Source organism: Lichenostomus cassidix, chromosome 4 (assembly GCF_008360975.1).
Source record: "Lichenostomus cassidix isolate B80296 chromosome 4, HeHo_3.0, whole genome shotgun sequence".
NCBI classification, from domain to species: domain Eukaryota; kingdom Metazoa; phylum Chordata; class Aves; order Passeriformes; family Meliphagidae; genus Lichenostomus; species Lichenostomus cassidix.
Window position 1 is genome coordinate 2,969,584 of NC_139484.1, and position 20,709 is coordinate 2,990,292.

At 39.2% G+C, this 20,709-nt stretch overlaps 1 protein-coding gene across 4 annotated transcripts in view; it reads left to right on the top strand.

Annotated features, from left to right (window-relative positions):
* The window catches only part of LOC146437693 (bifunctional heparan sulfate N-deacetylase/N-sulfotransferase 3), a 229,537-nt gene that overhangs the window by 186,328 nt on the left and 22,500 nt on the right, over positions 1-20,709 (top strand). For all 4 annotated transcript variants that reach the window (XM_085057629.1, XM_085057630.1, XM_085057627.1 and 1 more), the window contains 4 exons: positions 10,839-10,926; positions 11,494-11,648; positions 14,353-14,538; positions 17,007-17,135. In XM_085057629.1, coding sequence (XP_084913755.1) covers positions 10,839-10,926; positions 11,494-11,648; positions 14,353-14,538; positions 17,007-17,135 — 558 coding nt within the window. The remainder of the gene's footprint in view (positions 1-10,838; positions 10,927-11,493; positions 11,649-14,352; positions 14,539-17,006; positions 17,136-20,709) is intronic.

Below are 20,709 nucleotides of genomic sequence, written 5' to 3' on the forward strand. Positions count from 1 at the left end.
AAATTGCTTTTCCTCCCTGTTTAGTTTTGCAATACTGGAATTACTGAATCTTGATGGGGTCTTTGGTTTGGTTTTTAATTTTAATGCTCTGACACTGTACATGGCAACCTAAAAAATGTTTTATGCAGGCCTAAGTCTTGAGAGAATGATATTTCAAGGATTGCACCATCTTCTTCTGTTATAAAATCAGTGGCAGGTAGCTAAGAGAAGAAAAATCCGTCTCAGTTTCAGATTTTTATTGTCATAGAGACTGCAGGAACTGTTTCCTGGCATGGTGAATCCCATGAGATCTTTGAGGGCAATGAGGCTGATTTCCTTCAATCTCTTGTACCCCAGCACCAGATCTGACTATTGGTTATACACCCCTTGGTTTGCTTCAGGATAGAACCAAAATAAGGAAATCATGGCTTCTGAGGATCTGCTGGTGGTTTTCCAAGTAAGATGATGTGCACTGTGGGTTCAGTCATCTGCATCTTTCCAGAAAATTGGAGTAATTTGTATTCTTTTTTAAACTTCCCACATGTTTCTGTGGTGGTGAATACTTTGCTATGCTTAAGTTTAATGCAGCAATGGTGTCTTCCTGTTCTCAATGGAGTTTTGTGATGTAAGAGCTATTTTATTTAAAATTTCAGGAATGACTCTCACGTGAGATCAAGTGGTCTAACTCTGAATATTTGGTGATGCTGTTTCTGCTTTTCCCCTGGACTTTACCTATTATGCAGAGATCTCTTTACTCTTGAGCATAAGGCTTCCCATCCAGAGAAATCCACACGAATGCTTACATCTACCCAGTGTGCCAACCAGCACTGAGATAATTTTTGATTCACAGTCACATGGTTTGCAAGTTTTGTCTTCCTCTGTCTACTTAGAAACATATACTTTAGGAATATGTAGGTGAGTATTCTCATGGATGAGATAAAAAATGTATGTGATTCTGCATACTTTGAGTGTTGTCAACATAACCCTGCAGTATTTGAGTTGATCCATCTGGCCATGAAAACAAAAGCTGCTGTCCTTTCAGTCCCTCTCTTGTAAGTTCTCTTGGTCAGAGGCTCTTTTTGTTCAGCAAGCACCTCAATAATACAAACAATAATAATGCAATACAGCTTCCCACAAAGCTGCACAGATTCATCATCACTGTACGAGTGGCTGCTGCAAGATTTATTCTCAGGGCTTTCTCAGGTGACAAGTTAGCCATCCACTTCCTGCTGCTAACAGAACTGAATAAAATTTTCACAGCCAACAAATAAAAACTAAACTGCAGACAGATCAAGAAATCAAAGCCATTCACTGTAAAACATGATACCAAAAGTGAGCCTTCCTCCTTCCTGCTCTTTACTTACATCAAGAAGGCACAGTCTGGCAAGAAGACAAAAACAAGAGTGGCTGTGGGACTCTTAATTCATTAGTTTCTTGTACAACACAGCAGCATGAGAAGTGTCCCTTCTTCTCCTGTTCAGTCTGGAAGGTCAGTGCAATGACATGACTGATTCTTGGTGATTATGCCTACAAAACCAAGTAAAGGAAAAGCAATTGGTTGCCAGTTTATGTGTAGTCCCTCATGGAATAACAATGCCCTATCTATTTCCAATTCCAGTTTCTCTTTCTGTGCACAGACCATAAAAACCTTACAACCAATTTTTAAAAGTAGTTATTCTTCAGGAGAGTCCTTCTTTTACTTTGCAGTCCTGGAGATGAGTTAGTGTTTCTCCTTAAAATGTAGTTTCATATCTGAGATAAGTGATAAATTAAATTTAAAACCACTTGATACTGCAAAAATGACGTTGCAATCCATTTGACAATAGAAACAGTGGAGAGGACTAAAAAAGTCTGTGACTGTGCAGAGGAAAACTCCCCACATTGATTCCAGCCCAGGTCAGTAAATTCACACAGCAAAGGCCCTGCAGAGGTGACAGGTTTGGGTTGGGAGCACTGGCTGCTCTTCTCTGGTGCTAATAAACCACACAGCTCTTCCTCACGCTCCCATATGCTCACCCTTTCGTGTTGGCAGTCCTGGGAATAAGCCAGGTGTCTCTGCTCCATTTTAAAGTAAACTTGGACTAAAGATACCTCAGAGTTGTCTTTGGTAGAATGCTAAGGGCACTCAGAAGGACACTGAAGAATAATTTTGCATTTATATATAAAGTGGTTTTTTATGCTGTAAGACATTCCTGTGTCCTTTCTCATTGTGCCTGTTGGAGGTAATAGAAATGTTGAAAATGGTAATCCTGAGCATATCCTCAAACAAGATTAATACTAAAATGTATCTCAATTTCTAATGTAAACTAGTTTTAAATTCAAATAGACTAGGAAAAATGTCATTGAAGTACTTCATCTTACTGACTGAGGAGGTTTCTAGAATCTTGTGCTCATTTCTGCACAACTCAATCAGAAGGATTTGGAGAGTGCTTAGAGACACCAGAATAGTCAGAAAGCATCTGAGCAAAAAATGAAAAAATAAAGGCTAAAGAATTCAGTAAGTAACGATGACCAAAGCAGAAAGCAATAGACTGCAGATGTCTGCAGGGTATAAACAGTGAGGATGGATAAAAATATTTAATGTAAGGCACAGAGATATTTAAGTGTAGGCTGAATAGCCAATAAAAGCAGCAGAATAGAGGCTAATATAAAAAAAAAATTAAAAGTATTATGTAAGTCTTTAAAAATTAGATTGGGGAAAAAAGTATGAAATATGCAATTGGAAGGAATATAATATTGGCAGGGGATTTGTATTAAGATATGTTCTCAGTCTCTTACAGTAAATCAAATGCAAAGCTCAGTTGGATTCCTGCATGTTGGTTTGAGGCTGCAAGCGTAGACTTTGTCAGGGGATGTTTATCTAGGTACATGTAGTTTTTGTTATCTTGTCTTTTAGAAATGCAAACACTCGAGAAAACGGGTATGGTGTATTAATACTTCAAACAAAACCATCCCCTGCTTTTTCACTAAAGTCTTGGTTTTTCTGCTCAGTTGTATTCCTTAGACTTGATACTGTGTACGAGCCAATGAACCTGTCCAAGTTTTTATTTACTTGAAGTAAGTTTTTATGCAATTTCACTGTTGACTACATATAATCGTAAAAATACGGCTTGAGAAAAGACTTATGTCTGTTATTTTGTGCAAACTTTCTCTTGGGGCTTTTTTTGTAATTTCTTTGATGCCAGTGTTGATATAGCTGGAAAATTTCATTCAGCAGCTTTAGAACTGCTCATAAAGAAAAGAAAAAAAAAAAAACCATAAATTGTGACCCTTGGCTGGTGAGCTAGCTGAAGACTGAATTCCCAGCTGTGTCTTACCTGGAGCTTTCAGATGGGGAGAAAATGAAAAATTTTTGGCTAAAGATTGTTTTTTTCTGTCAGTAAAGGTGAAACATAGAGAAACCTTTGGATTTTCCTCAGCTCACCCAAAACACTGCGGCAGAGATAGATAGCTATTTTTATGCAGGTATATTATTAGGAGCAGCACAAGAAACTTCTTGGCTCTCTCAAGGAAGCAAGCATTTGTAAATGGACTGTGACATCAGTGCATTGCCCAACCTGTGGAGTAATATTTATTTAGTAGGACAGTGATGTGATAATTTTGTTGTGCTTTGCTAAGCAGGGAGAGCAACCAGTTTATTTCGGTTTTTATCTAGATTACTGGGTTTGAGTCTTCATTTATTTGCACTTACTTTGTTCTCTAGTGTGTAAAACTCAGCATTAACAGAAATACTGTGGTTTTGTCTTACCTGGGGGAAAAAGTAGCAGCTGACATGCAAACAAACTCCAAGGTGTTTGTTTCTCTTTGGTATCAGCATTTTAGCCATAGCTTGTAGTCTCTAATACTGCTTTCAAGGTACCTAAATAGCTCTTGTTATACATGGGTCTGTGGAGTTGCCTTTCACTGTAATCATGTAGCAGATTTATATTGTAATCATGGCTGCTATTACTCTGTGGGAAAACACTGTCAAAATTTAAGTGCTTTGAATTTTGTGTGCACTGGAAAAATAGATGTATTTCACCCACTATTGAGCTCTGGTCATCTAGACAATGATATAGACCAAACTTTGAAATCTTGTTTATTTAAACTTGTGCTGAGCAGGAAGCGTGGCCCATGGGCTTTCTGGGGATAGGTGAGTCTTAGTTCGTCTAGAATCAAGTTTGAGGTCCAGAGAATACTGGAATGCTGAAGATAAAAGTAGGGCTGAGGTTTTTCCAGAAGGCCATATTCATTCTGCTGGAATTCGATGTGTGTAACACTGACACCACATTTTTACTTTCATTACCCGAAGAAATGGGATTTTTTTTAAGTTCCCTGTTTGCCTGTCTGTCCAGGAATTAAATTGAAAGAGGGTAGATTTGTATTGGACATCAGAAAGGAGGTTTTCTTACAATGAGGGTGGTGAGTCACTGGCACAGGCTGCCCAGAGAAGCTGTGGTGATCCCACTCCTTGAAGTGTTCAAGGCCAGGTTGGATGGGGCTTCGAGTAACCTGGTCTAGTGCAAGGTGTCCCTGCCCTGGGCACAGGGTTGGAATGAGGTTACTGTTCCTTTCTCATCTGGACAGGGCATGTGGGGCAGAGCAGGGATGGGAAGGAAGTGCTTTGGGGACCTGATGTGGAGGGCAGGTCCTACACAGCAATGTGAAAGGGACTGCAGGCTGTTGCACTGGGGGATAGCAGTTTGGGAATCCAATTTTTGGTAAACTAGGTTTTTCAGAAGGTTGCCTTTTGCACACAAGCCATGGTGTACAGGTAGACCTGAAATTACACCTCTAAAAACACCGGCAGTTTGGGCAGAGTTACTTGACCAGGGAAAAACTCCTCGGAGCAGAGCCGATCTGGTGCCCAGCTGCCTGCTTGTCAGCTGAGCCGCCTGCTCTCTGCTGCTGGGAGATCAGGACTTGAGCTTCTTCCAGAGTTGAGCCTTGCAGGTATTTGCAGCATTGAGTGGCTGTGCAGAGCCATGTGCTGCCAGCAGCAGGGTGACAGGGCCTGGATCAAGGTGGGGATGTGCCGGAGCTCACGGGCAGCCTGACTTGTCCTGCAGCCCCAGCTGCCTGCTGGCTGCAGTGGGAGCTAAAGCTGGAGCTGGCATGTGAGGAAGCATTAAATAAGGAGCAAATGTGCTATTGATAATGAATGTGGAGCTGGGAGCTCGATCATAACCTCTGTCCTTTCGGAGCTGTGTGACTACAAAATACATGCCCCATTAGATGAAACAGCTGTGCCACTATTTTATCTGTGACAGAGCACTGTGCACCCTTCCAGACAGGATGGGAAGCTGCAGAAGTGTGGGTTGTCTAATGAGGGGTGCAGAGGTGTAATGCCTGACATTTCCTGGGAGCCAAACCAGTGTCAACATGGATGAGTGAACAACCCTGAGAATTTATCTGCTGCTGGTGGGGTGCAATGGAGACAAGCCAGACGAAGCAGGCAGAGCAGAGTGGCCCAGAAGTGACCTGGAACAGCATCTGAGAGATGGCCTGTCGTGCTCAGAGCTGAGGCAGCTTTTGGGCTGTGTGTGTGACTGCAGCTCAGCTATCTGAATGCTTCCACTGGGGCTAGCAAACCTCAGATCCCCTCGGTACTGACCATCACCAGAACTTCATAGATACGAAGAGATTCTAAAGGCATTTTACAGCCACTTGGGTTTTACCCTGAGTTCTGCTCTGCTCTGAGAACTCACCTCTTTAAAGTTGGTGTTACACAAGCAGGTAAAGTGTTAGGTAAAAATGCCACCAACAAGGTTTCTGTTGAATCCTGACTGACCAAAATCCAGGGAAAAATAGGTAGCAGTAGGGTGTTTTATTAGTTCTGTTTCAACTGACCTGGGATTTTTTTGACCTTTAATTAAAAGAAATGCACAGTTTTATTTCTGCTAACTGCAGAATAATGAGATCATTTAGCTGTTTAGTAATAGTAACCTCTTTCATCTAAGTACATTTTAATTAACAGCTTATAATGCAGAATTTCAGGCAGAACACTGAAAACTGTAGGCTAATTGCTGTGCTTTATTAAATAGTATTGGCACCAAGTATTTATAACCTTCAAGTTACCTTGCCATAATTAGCTCAATTCTCATTAGCTGCTCCCTCAGCCTCCAAGAAGTGAGAAGTTGGTGAAGGAAGTTAGAAATATTTCTTAAATATCTTGGTTGTACAAATGATTTACCTAGATGAAAGAGCCTAATTACTTGAAAATAAGTAATTGCACCATCATCAAGATCATTATTGTATGTGATAAAAAAACAACTCTAAAGGAAAAACCCAGTGACATTTAGAACAGTGTGTTCTGATGAGAAAACTTTTGATTGAAATCATTTGAGCAACGTTTTCTAAAGTTGCTCTTTATATTTTTAGGATCCTTTACTGGACCTCAACTTCAGATACCTGGTTTGGGTACATAAAATGAAGTTGTGGCTCCTGAACTCTTTTTTTCTTCTATCAGACACTGAAAAACTTAGGGTGCACAAGCTAAGTGCTCCAGCACTTAACTGGAGGGCTCATAACTAAGGCAGGTACTTTGTTGTATAAAATATATATGTTATCAGACATAACCAGCCTGATACTTTATTGACATTTTGAGGAAAAACTGGAAATTGGGTTACCTGTTCTTCATCAGCAAAGGACTTTGCAGGAAAAGCTGAAGGTTTTCTTTGTTTCTTTATTCTCTTGCCCTCTCTGTAGTGTCAGCTCTGCTAAGGGAATGAGCAAAGACAAATTAAGCTTTGCTTTCCTTTTGTTTGAAGGATAGACAATATTTTTTTCAGGTACACCCCTATACCCAAAGCAATTATTCTTTCTCCTGCATACATTAAATGTTTATGGTAATGGGTGTCTAATTGCTAATCTTGAAAATCCAAAAAGAGTAGACCTTGCATTCTAATGATGTTCCAAAATACATGATTTTTCATGCCTGATAATTTATCATTTTTTCTCAGAAGCAAAATAGTCAGCCCAATAAAATACTGATTCCCAGACACTTGGGATGGACCTTCACTGCAGCTGTCTTCTGTTCCTTCTTGTCATGCTGCCTCCCAACACCCCAAATCATTGCCTGGTCCCTTCCCATCCCTGAGCTCTGCCGATCTCGGCACTTCCCACTTCCAGCCCTCTACCCACTACTGCTACAACGTTTCTTGTGGAACCTCACTGCTCCCTCATTCTTTTTTTTTTTTTTCCTTACAAGCAGGTGAATTTGCCATGTGGATAGAAGCTTCAGCAGAGGTTGGGTTCTGCAGGAGGGAGGCAGGTGGTGTGTGTGAACCTGCACAGAAGCTTCCACTGCAGCGCTTTCAGAGCATGGAAAGGCAAAGTGATGTCCCAAAAAGTGCAGACTAAAAGGACATTGCATCAGCTACAGCTCATTAAATCTCTCTACACCAAGAACTCCACTCAGAAGTTAAAATGGCTTTAATTCTGTTTCCACCCTCTCTTGCAGGGGTTGGAGTAAAGAGGAAATAGAGCATGGAAAAATTAAAGCTACTTCTGCATAAGAGTTCCCATAGAGGGGCTTGCTGTGCTTAACTCAGGTGCTTTCACAATGCATTTTCTATTAATTTGTTCTTCCTTTTCAAAAGGTCCTTGCCTTTATTGAAGAGCCAACACAACCTTAGAAATTTTCCTCAAAAGCAAAATAATTCATAATTTAATGGCTCCTTTGATGGTATTGTCAGACAGTAAAATAGTTAAGCAAGCAAGTGTTGAGAGATGAGATGTGCTTCCCAAAAAAAAGGAGGAGGAGAAAGGCTTTTTGGAAAATCACAAAGCTGCCCTTGGTTTTGTTGCTGATATGAAAGCATGTACTGATGTGAAGTGTAAGATGTTCATGCTGCAGCACTGTGAGGCTCTGTCTTCTTGCCAATTTAGTTGAAATGTACGTGATTACAAGTAGAATTAACAGCATATTCAATTATTTCACTTTTCAAGTGCCTGAGTTCTTTAGCAGCTTTTGAGCAGGAAAATAGTCATAAATGTGTTGGTGTGAGTGCACAAAGAAGGCGTCATTCCTCTTTGGTGCACCAGAGTTCAACAAGGCAATCTTGATTTATTCCTTTGATCGTTCAAGGCATTTGGGTCTGAATATTTTTGTTGATGCTGAAGAAATTACAACTGTCTGTTTGCTGAAGACAAGCTGATACATGTAGCTTCTCTGTAGCAGACTCTAAAGAGAAATCACTGTGAGGTATTTGAGGGCTGGAGGCAGGATGGCTTCCTGGTTATGGAAGTGGGAAGGAGGTTTGAAGGTAGGAGTTTCATCCGTGGCTTTTCAGCTGTTTTACTGGAACAAAAGCTTTTGACAGCCTGTGTCATTTGTCCATGCTTCTGTTCGTGCTGTTTGTGAGATGAGAAATGTAACATGTACTAAATAATTAATTATAAACACATGAAGACTTGACTAAGTGGTTTTGGTATACAGTCTTCAGTACTAATGTATTTATGTAACATCTCATACAGATACGCAGAGGGAGTGTTCATAAACAGTCATAAAATATACAGAAAATACCAGCAGTTTACCTTCAGCTTATAAAACAGCATGTAGAAATGAAATTTCCAGCTTTTCGTCCCCCTACTTTTCTCCCTTTCTGTCTTTCTGATGGAAACTCACTGTAATAGGCCCTGCCATCTGCTACTGTATATTTTTCATGAGTTTTAACATTTTGTTTTTAGAACCTGAAAGATGAGTAAAATGTCAAGTCGCCCAGAAAATAATCACAGGCACGACAACTCAAATGTTAGCTCGGCTTGTCTGTACCCAGAGTGGTTCACAGCAGGTCTGTGCCCTCCCTCTTCACAGGCAGAGCAGGTACACCCATGGAATTAGCTGATACATTCCCAACACAAGGCGAGAGGGTGGGAACCACACTGGCAAAACTAATTCCCAGAGAAGAAGTAAACTCTGTGTTGCACTGTTACAGAAATGTTGTGGGCTTCTTACCCCTTTCTACCTCCTCCTGTTCAAAAGCCTCAGTTTGCCATTCTGGTTTTCCATCCAGCTGAGAGCAGACTGGAGGTGACAAGCTGGGAAGGTGTTAGAAAGGTACAGGATAAAACCTTCAGCTAAAAAAATGCTCACAGCTCTTAATGTGGAGGGAAAGAAGCAAGCAGCCCCTTCATGCCACCTTGCTGTCAGCCTGTGCTCAGGATCCCTTCCCCCCGACTGTGTGCCCTTAACAAGGCAAGGGAATAGCTCTTATTATTTGCCTTCTACTTTTTTAACCGTGCAGAGATGAATTTATTTAATTGAATAGGTTCTGAGCAGCTCAGGGTTGGTTTTCAGATAAATCCTGTGCAGATTTGGTGCCTTTCATTAGAATGAGAAGCCTCCTTGGAGATCTTTGCACTCTCAGCCTGTGCAGAAGCCCTCTGCAATGTTACAGCATGGCAAGATTTTTCACTTAAATTCCACTTCATAATTCTGGAGCTTGTTTTCAATTATCTCCATTCTGTGCTTAATTTGCTTATTCCCCCTAGTGTCCCTGGTTCACAGGACAGTTCTCAGGCTTTGCAGTGAAAGGAGGTGATCTTTACCAGGTGAGCCCTGGGAAAGACCCAAAGAGCTTGTGTGCTCTAACAAGGTAGATGTTGCCTCAATCTGTAAAATGGGAACTTCAAGGAATTGTAACTTGAGTGTACAACGCCTAATACCTAAGCTGAACTTGACTTCCTCCTATTTTGTTTTTATTGGTATACCAGTTAGAAAAATAATTGTAGGCAAATTATTTATATAATGAAAATGTCCAGACGAACTAATTAAAGTTACTGGCTCATATTTTTCAGGGCACCAAGTTGTCATTGAATTTCAAGAGTGGGGAGCCTACTAGACCTTTCAAACTTTGAAAATCTCCAGTCGTTTTAGTCTTTTTTGTGCTTTTAAATACATTCCCCTGTCATAACACAGTTACTCGTCTCTGACAATAGTAATGCTTTCAACCACTTTATTAAAATTGTGCTATACTTACTATGTATTGACTTGGAAAACTTTTTGATGACCTTTGCTCATCTGTTTTCTGGTTGCTTTGCAAAGTTTGGAAAGCTGGGTTTCTGTGTTACAGCTGAAAAAGGGAATGAGAGAACAAGAGCAGTGTGTAAGAGTTTGGGAGATAACTCCTGAATGTAATATGTAAATCTTAGGAGTAACAAATCAAGAAGAGCATATTGAAATCAAAGAGTGAAGATGCATTTGATGAATAATGCTTTCCCTTTCTTCCTACTTGCTGGTTTTTTGTTTGTACTACTTTGGTGCAAGTACACAGATGCCAACAGTCATTATGCTCACTGTCTGAGAAATGAGTCAGAATTTGGGGGAATCTGAGATCCAGCTCTTCTATGTGGAATGGGATTGATCTAGCTTCTTCCTGTCTTGGTAGATTTTTATTTTTGCATTGCACATGAATGTGCAACATGACTGAAACGCTATGGATGTCCTTGAGCTGATGTAGAGAAATGTAATCTAGCAGTTGCTCTTCACTCTTGTGAATGAAGCCATGCTGGGGGGCACAGGAGATCTGAAATTCAGTCCTGGCAGTGTCCCAGGTTTGCTGAGTGACCAGTGGAAGGTCTTTTCTCTGTGTGTACCTTTGTTTTTCTATCTCATGACTCAGGAAATATTTAATATTTAGTATTTAATAGCTGGTCATCCTCATGAGGAAAATGATGGAGTTTTCATGCGGTCTTTAATTTTTATATGCTAATAAAAATATCTGTACTACTCTGTCTTACATAAAGAGCTGTTTTTAAATAGCAAAACCATTTGAAAAGACATATAACTGTAAAATATTTATATTTTTAAATTAAATTTCTGTGCCAGCTTGTGTTTTCTACAGGTATGTTTATATGGTTGATTGTTTCTTTTTCAGGCTCTGCTTGACACTCAGAATCTTTTGAGAGCCCAGATTACAAATTTTACTTTCAACCTGGGATTTTCAGGAAAATTTTATCACACAGGTAAGAATGAAACACTAAAATCACTTTGATTCTGATGGTGTTCTTTACAGTGTGAGGACAAGTAGGAATGACAGAGTCTAAGGGCCTAAGTATGCTGCATTCCTGCATTAGTTGCTGGTGTGGAACAGATTAAATGCCCCCTTTTATTAAAATTTAGTTCCTTTCAACCTGTTGTTGAGTGGTAAATCCCACCACTCACATAGAATTTTCTGTTGATTTCATGGAGGGATCTGTTGAGCTACCACAGTTCATCCTTGTGATTATTTCATCTCTGCTGTAGAAATACAGCAATACATATTATCCATTAAAATAATTTTGTGCTTAAACCACTGTAGAAATAGGGAGAGATACAGGAGAGGATATTAAATAGGATGTGGGCCAGTAAAGTGGTCCTGACTGCCCCATTTTGTCACCGGTGCCTCAGCAGGCAGTATTTTAAATGGTCACAGTTTATTATGTTAATATCATTCTTATATTTTCCAACATTTGTAAAAATACAATAAAAGTAGACACTTCAGGAATATGTGTAGACTCTTGAGGAGTACTTTATTTTTGTTTCTTCTGCAGGGACTGAGGAGGAGGATGAGGGTGATGACCTGCTGCTGAGATCTGTGGATGAGTTCTGGTGGTTTCCCCACATGTGGAGTCACATGCAGCCACACCTCTTCCACAATGAGTCCTCACTAGTGGAGCAGATGATCCTCAACAAAAAATTTGCCTTAGTGAGTTGTACTTCTGCATTTTTTGTTTAATTTAGGTACTCAGAAACCGTTGTTCTGTTTAGATTAGGAAAAAAAATTAATTTTCTAAAAGAAGGAATACTCCACCAAAACTGTCAAATGAGTTTGTGAAACTACTGCATGTTAGGATTAGGTAAGTGTGCCACATTTATCAAGGAAGCATTCCTGCAATGATACCAATAATATCTTACATATTCCCTTTGGATCAGCTTTATATAAACTTGTTTTGAAAAGCATTGCCTTTACTAATTATTTATTCACAGCAAAGCTCTGAGTCAAAATGTTTCAGTGAGGCTATAAGAAAAAAAACAGAAACAGATTTTATATCTGAGGATACTAGAGAAACAGATTAAAGTTAATTCCATACAATAAACCAAAACAAAATTGCTATACATAATACATGTTATTTGTCTGAAGAGGTGGTCTAGTGTTAAGACCTAAATACGTATTTTATCAAAATATCTCATGAAACATAACTTGTTTGTTGAACTACAGCTGCTCTTCCAACACTGATTTTACTTCTTTTCAAAGTACACTGGCTGCTCTTTAGCTGGAAGGTAATGACTTTGTTCCTGAGAGGAGCAGGGGGATTTAAAATAGTTGGCTTCTAAGTGAGACATGCTTTCTTGAAACAAAGATTTCTCCAAGTTTGCTGTAAATTGTGGTTGTACTGTGTACAGGACAGCTCTACTTCAATGTTCCTTTTCAAGAAAGCATTTCAAAAGAAGTTAGGTTCCTGAAAATATAAAAATCTTGTGACCAGACTTGCCCTTTTAATAGGAATCTGTGTACTGGTGCAAGCTCCACTGGAAATAAAATATGAGACCTTGTAGTTGTGGTGTGACCTAAGGCATTCTCTGAGATTAGTCTGCAGGATGCAATCGTTAAAGTGTATTATTAGAATAATGCGTATTCAGCCCTGGTTTGTGTAACTTCAGCAATTGCCATTCTCCACTACTTTCAATGCTCTGAATACTTACTGGTACCTTGTAGTAATTTTTTTCATGTTTAGTCGTACAGGCATGAAGCTACTCATTATGTTTCATTTGCTCAGAGCATTTAAACTAATAGCAGAGAGAAGTATCCACTTCTTGAAAGAGGGCGAAATTGCCGACGCCTCGTGCATTGTCTACTGAAAGTGTGTATTGTGTGGGAGATGCTCCACTTGGGAATCACAGCTACTGAGCAGTAATGGACGTGCTAATACACTGAAGATGATATGCCCATTATTAGAGCGAAATATTTAGATTGCATATTTATTACTGCCTATTGTGAAGCTTGAGGGGAAAAACCTTAAAAATCAGACTTTTGTTTATAGATAAATGAAGGAGATTCAATGGGACGTTAAAGAATGCAATTTCTTACATGTTCTGTGAAGATTTTCCTTTCTGATGTTTATGCATGCTTAAGGGAAGTAGGAAGGATAAAAGGCAGAAGAATTGGATTATGTGTGATGTAATTAAATACTGTAAAGCTGCATAACTGGTGGCGTATCCACTCTTCATCTCCTCGTGCAGTACAACCAGGAGGGCAGATGTTACCCATTCCTGTGTGGCAGATTACACATGGTGCCCTTTACATGTGCCATAAATTCCTAAAGGGTAACAAGAATTTCACCATGCTTTTAAACATAGAAAAACCAGAGTTCTCCCCTGTGATTGAACCAGCCATGTCTGTTAAACTCAGTAAATGGTTTTACTAACGTCACACCGCAGCTTTTCTAGAGGTTTTCATATTCCTTGGTAGTTAGTTTATTCAAAGGAAGAGGGCCAGGTATCAACCAGCACTTTGCACACATAGTATGATTGGGGAATATGGTGGAAAATGTCCTTATAAATACAGACCACATGAAAAACTAAGACAGAATTCAAAGGCAGTGCAAGGGCAGTCTTCCTAAATCATGGCTAAATGGAATCTTAGGGACTGTGTGTTTTGCTAATCAGACTGTCAAGGAATATCTGCTATATACTGTTCCTTTGAAAAGTAACCTGAAGGAAAATGCATTTGAATACAGAGAGAGAACGTAGCAGCAAGGTCAGTATGTACACAACATAAACGACAGGAGTCTTCAAAAATAGGAAGTGGGCTGCAAAAGGGTTTACAGCATCTGCCTGTAGACTGTTACAAGTGGTTATCTTTCCTCCGTTTTTAACGTGACCCTAAAATGGTTAAGCTGGTTTTTGAAAATGGATTTGTGTTTTGAATGGACTGGAGGGGAAATGCAGTGACTCTGAAATTCAGCTCCTTATCCAAGTAATTGTGAAGGGACATGGAATGGAAATTGCGGTTTTATAGTTGTAGCTGCCAAATACTACATGTTGTGTTGAGTATGTGCCAGTGATTTTTCTCTCTGAAATCAGAGTTTTTGAGCAAATTCCTTGCAAGAACTTGAAAGAGTGCAGTTTTCTGTTTAATGTAGATTGCAGAAACCAATGTAAAATGCATTTATATCCTTCTTCCCTGCATACTTGTAAAAATACTTAGTAAAAATACTTTTGTCTTAAAATCCTGTGTTTCATCTTCACCATACTTCCTTCCATGTCCTTTCAGATCAGCATACTTTGATACTTCTGTTATTTGCATCTCAGACCTATTCTGGGTCTTTCACAAACAAAGCATTTCAGAAATGCCAAAACGTCAAGTTTCTTAAATTTTTGAGGGCAGCCATTGTTGTGTTATGTTTTAGGAACATGGTATTCCAACTGACTTGGGCTATGCAGTGGCTCCACACCACTCAGGAGTCTATCCAGTACATGTTCAGCTTTATGATGCCTGGAAAAAGGTCTGGAACATCAGAGTTACCAGCACAGAAGAATACCCACATTTGAAACCTGCAAGGTATAGACGAGGCTTCATCCACAAAAACATCATGGTGAGTTGCATTGCTGATGTTCATTTTGTACTCTATCATTTCATGAGCAATTTATTTTTAAGTGGAAAAGCAGGGTACCCTGAAAGTTCACATTGTGAGAGGTACGTATTGCTGTGATAAGTAGCAAGATATATTTGACAATGTCTTAATTAAGATCAGTCTGTTGCTGGGATGTTTCTGCTGATGAAGGTGGCATCCAGGCACCCTGCTGTCAGCAGTTAACAGGCTGTTAGCTGTTCTACTGTTAATGCTGGTTCAGAGAGCTCAAGAAAAAAGTCAATTTTGCATTGTTTAACATAATACGCTGGGTTAGATTTCTGTCAGGTTTTTAATTGGCATAGTACCATTAACTGCAAAAGAGTATTGCCAGGTTTGCCATCCCTGAATCAGTGGGTACATATATTTGTCTTCATGTGAGCTGTGCACAGTTGCCCTTGTTTGGCTTTCTGCCACGCACAGATGTGAACTGGGCTTTGCACCGTGGCTTAACCCAGAGCCTCAGGAGCCTGCGGGGAAGGAAGACACTCCCCACCCCACCTCCAGGCTCCAAAAGTGCTCTCAGATCACCCTGGTTTTCTGAATTGCATCATTCGCAGCACTGTCACTCGCAGCCACGTTTGCCAAGAGGAAGGGCTTGCCCACAGCTGACAGGGAAGGCGTTGTGCTGCTGCCATCTGGGCACTGGGGCGGAGGCTATTTCGGGTTCACATCTCAGCATTAGTATCGCAGAAGTGTTTCAAAACAGCTTTCCAAAATACTTGCTGGCATGTTCCCAAGTAACTTTTCTTTTGGAGCATGTGGGAGAGCACTGAATGGGTGTCCTGTGTTGTACCTCTGGCTGCAGCAAGCACTTTTGGGAGGTCGAGTGCCTTGGCACAACACTGCCACTTAGAACAGACTTCTGGTATTGTTCTCAGGTTTCCATGGATACCACTTCCCTAAGCTAAATAGTAATAATTTAAAGTTTTGATCTATTTTTGGGTGAAGCAAAGTAAAATGATCTCCAGAAATCCAGAAACAAAATTGATACCATATAGGGTTGAGCTACAGTTTGTACTCAAAGCAGTTGCTGCATGGGAAATAATGGGTTTGTGGATTTGGTCAGGGAGCACAGAGCATTTGGGGAAGATGGATTCACTCAGAATCTCCAAAAATCTCTTCCATAAATATTTGTAAAAACATGTCATTTGAAGACACATAATGAGATTCAACGCAAGGACACTGCAGCCAAAAATCTATTTCCAAAACCAGTCATATAAAACCTCCTGTTTAGAGAGTCTCAAGCTTTCAGTTCTCCAGGGCAAATGCATCAGTATTTTACATCTCCAGGCTAATAGTAATGAATGCTCTCAGTAAGAACACTGTTGTGTAAGATTTGCCAGTGCGTCTCCCATCCAGTACAGCTTCATTCCCTCCCTCTGTGAAGAATTGTTCTCATATTTCTTCAATGAAATCCAAAGTTTTTTAAAATCATGGGCAAGTTTATAGCAGATGTACAAATTCCATACGTTTTCTGAGAGCACAAAATTTGCAATCTGTGATCACAGCATTCTCTACATCACAAAAAAAGTTGAGAAATTAAACTGCAAGATATAGAGGATCTACAAGACCACAGCCTGTGTCAAATGAGGCATTTTTAAAGCCTTTTAAGCTTTAAAAATTCATCTGTCATAACAATCCCAATTTAAGCATTATACATGAACATCCATACTCAGCTGTTGATTTTCCATAAGGACCAGACATAATTGAAATACTCTCCAGCAAATTACTTTCTGAATTCATTAGACAATATTTTATATTTCTGATGAAAAATGTAACTGCATTTATTAGTGCTTCATGTTCAAAAGATTTGTTCTTGGAATGTTTTTTTTAATATTTTTTCTTGTACTAGTTATTTCAACTGTCTTAAAAAAGCACAGTTAAATGAGAAGTAAATCTTTCTTATAAGGTGATCATTACTGGCAAAATTCCCCATGTGTTAGTGTAGGATTATTATTGGTGGTGATGCCTAAACCAAAAGAAAAACCAATTTACCTTTCCAATTACAGTTTAAATTTAAAACAAACACCATCATTCAGATAAAAGTGGAACTGATTGATATGATATAGACTGATAATATTTTGTATTATCTTTCATGTTGTTTTAGAACTTTAGACTTGAAATACTGGGGTTTAGAGGTGATATGGACAGAATGAGTTTGAGGAGGTTGCAGAATTTTAATTTGGTGATTAAAATCAGTCCCAAGTTTCAGACAAAATGTGATGAATTTTTGGATGTAACGATTTTAGTGATAATAATTCAACTACATTACTATTGACTTCTAGCAAAGTCAAGATGCCAAATACATCCAGCAATTATCAGTTACATGTTACTTCTCTGACTTTTATTGTCCAATTGAAAGTATAAGCTCTTGATTTTTTTTCAATTTTTTTTCTTTTTTTTTTTCTTTTTTTTTCCCACAAACTCAGGTGCTTCCTAGGCAAACTTGTGGCTTATTCACCCACACCATTTTCTATAAAGAATATCCTGGAGGTCCAAAGGAGCTAGACAAAAGTATTCAAGGAGGAGAGCTGTTCTTCACAGTGGTTCTCAATCCAGTAAGTACAGTGGAATTTTGAAATGTTTAATTAATTAAAGGAAAAGTTGCTGAAGGTTCCAAGGCTGATCAGCTGGATCTCTCAAACAGTAGTGATTACTCACAATGAGCTCTTCTGCCTTTTCAGTTAATTAAATTAAGATCTAACATGATACGTGTTCTGTTAGTTGTACAAAGCAATCTCTGCCTTTTTTTGACAGCTCTTTTGTTAGTAGTGCAGAATTGCCAGCCGGTCTTGTTCTTTACTTTTGACATGAAATAAGACCCCTGAGATTTAATTGTTAGAAGAATTCAAGTGTAAAGAACTGCATGAGTATCTCAGGTAAAGTCCATTTTTCTGCTCTGCCAAAGTTGTGATTCCAAATGTTGGGACCACTTACTGAGCTGAGAAGGCTGCAAGCAAGGAATGCTTGGGCTCCAATCAGTTTTGAGAAAATTCAGTTGCTTTCTCACAGCAGCTTCAAAGAAAAGATCCAAGGAAAGGAACCACACAGTTCAAAGAAAAGATCTGAGTAAATGAACCACATCTGCTTAACCTTTCATTTATCTTTAATGGAAGATAAACAACAAGTGAGGTGATGAAACTACAGAACATTGACAGAGGAGAGCAGTACAGTACTTCAAAATGGCAAGGATTAGGTCAGCTGATTCAAAATTGACCTTTTAGACAAGCTTTTAGGTGAGGTTTTCATTTGGGGTTCAAATCAGACATATAAATACAATTCTGCTGTTTTATAGAAATGTAGGCACTGGGAACACCAAAGGCAACAAAACATATTTCCACTCAAATCTTTTGGAATAACAGCGTAAATATTTTGTGCCCTTTTTTAATCTTCCACAGTTTAATGCAGTCCAAAGGAAAACTGTTTCTGTAAGCTGCTTCAGCAGTTTATATGCTGGTCTATTTTTCAAGCTTCAATATCTTCCAAACTATAGTTTTGGCTCTTTGAGAGCAGTTACTGTGTTTTGTTCCACTTTTTCATGTTCACATAGCAGAATTAGGAAGTAAAAACTTCACTTCCTTAGCACCCACGAGGTTTTCCTTCTAGAGGGAGGCAGTAGTTGCAGTCCTAGCTCTGATGATGTGTATCATTTCAGGCACAGCATGGAATCAGTCATAGAATGATGGGGGTTGGAAGGAACCTTCAAGACCATCTAGTTCCAACCCCCCTGTTAACGGATCTGAGACCTGGAAAAATCATTGGATGGGGAAGGTATTGGTACCATAGCACTGCTTTGGCAATATGTGGATTTTCACTAGAAGTTACTAGGTTAGCAAATTAGACTTAGAGGAAGGCACAGTAACAATATTTTGAGTCAGGACAAAATGCGTTCCACACTGAAATACAGCCACAACAGCCAAAGCCTATTTAACAACAGTAGGGAAGCAGTAAAATTGGATATGAGTGCTTGAGGCATAAGCCTTTTAAATAAAAAGAATTAAGAGAATGGAGGGGAATAACAAGATAAGCAGTGAAACATTCGTGGTTTTTGATATTCATAATGGAAGATTGATCATGCCTTTTGACATTCTGGAATGTGAGTACAATAATGTCTTTTTATACATTACAGTTAGGTCTTTGATTCATGCATTGCTATGTAGGCTGTGTGATCCCCTACTTCTGTAAATTATTATATCCTCAATACAATACAGGCTAAAAGAATAGAAGTTAAAATACAGTATTTTCTAAATATGACTGTAAATGGATATTAGACCAAAATCTGCCCAAGACACTTTTAAAGGAGTGCCTTTGAAAAGATGAGGCATCTGGTTTTAAATATCTGCTTATAAACAATTTCTCAAGTTCTGAGCATTAGCCTGGCATGTAGTCAATTTAAAGATTAAGGTTTGTACTGTTTTGGGTTTTAGGTCTTGCATCTATTTATGTCAAAATTTGCAAGTCAGAGTTGGGCAAAAAATTAGACATTAAAATGAAGGCTAAGTAGTTTTAGGAGTCTATCTAATTATGGAGTGGCATTTTGGATTTCATAAGCTTTCCTGTGTTTTCATTAAAATTGCTGGGATTTCTTTATGTGAAACACCCAGCTTTTGAGAGGATGCAAAAATTCCATTATGAGGCATTTTCAAAATGATAGTTTTCACTGGTACAAACAGAACTAAGAAGAGAAAACACTACCCGTGAATCATTACAATGTCAGCTAAACAGTGTTCTCAATAATGAGTACATAGTTAGATTCCAACCTGGAAATTGTGAATGTAATTGTGAATTAAGTGTTAATCTTAACAAATTTCTTCACTACATTTAGTTTGGAAAGGAATATCGTTTTTGAGGTCTAAGTTACCAGTCTGAGACTTTAGAAGCTAAGTACCCTACACTGAAATAAGTGCCCCTAAGAATGAAACCCAAAATTTCTGTGGTTTGGCTGTGCAGTGGTAGCTGTTCACAGGAGAGGCTCTGCCTCCTTTCGGTGTGCAGAATAAATCACAAAAAACCACAGGACTGTGTGTGCAGTGAGTTTTTGTCATGAGAACCAGCAGGATTGCCCTGTTCCCAGGGCACTGTACAGGCAGATCCTGCAGGTATGGAAAGCCTCAGGAAATCCTGCTCTGCAGATGCCGTTGGTGTATGTGGGAACCAACAGTTGGCTTGTTGGAGTAGCAAATCTCATGGCTGGCAGGTTGTGCTCGTGTGGTTTGCACACCCCACACTGGTGGCTGAGAAGTGATCCTGGCCTTTATTCCTCTTGTGTTCATAAGGCACCCGAATTCTCAAGTGCCACCAAGCTGAAAAAGAGCCCAAGCACTAACAGAACGCTATTATCCTCTCTTCAAGTAATATTTTGAATGTCTGTCTCCAGTTAAAGATCTTGCTGACTGCAGTGGCCCTTGGGCGAGATTGTGCTATATCAGGATCTTGCACAAAATGTTTCACAGGAAAAGAAAAAGCAAGCTTCAGCAGCCTTTATTATTGGTATACTGCCATTATTTCCCCCACATTATCAGTTGAATAATTGACATACAGGGAGGTTGAGTGACTTGCACTGATTTAGCCAGGGAACTCTGCAGCAAAGCCCTGAGGAAAATATGCAGTGTAGAAGTGTATAGTGATGAGTATCTTACTCAGTCAGATACATCTCCTTCTCTGGTTTATTGTCTCACATTGTTACTGTTTTTCACACCACTGTACTGACTTTAAAACATTTTAGCAAGTGTTTTATCTGATAAACTTGTTAGAATCTTCAGTGATTTCAGATTCATCTCTCTCTGCAATATCCAGTGAAATTCTTGGATTAGTGAATTAAATTTCTGTTCAATGTTTCTTAGAAAGAAATTGTACTGGTCCCCTAAATATGTCTGGTAACTCGTGAAGGAAGTGAGCCATTAGGTTTTGAGCTATGTTTAATGAAGAGGTGAGTATAGACACTGCCATCAACTTCTGTCATTGCTTCTGTCATTGCTGTATCATTGCTTCTCAGGTGTGCTAGGAAGCCTCCTTATCAATACTGGTAAGAGTCTATCAGTACTTCTGAATTGCTCTGAAAGTAATTAAATATAACAACCAAGCCAAACTAAACATAGCTGAACTGAGTATTTGGATCTGCACATTTTGCTC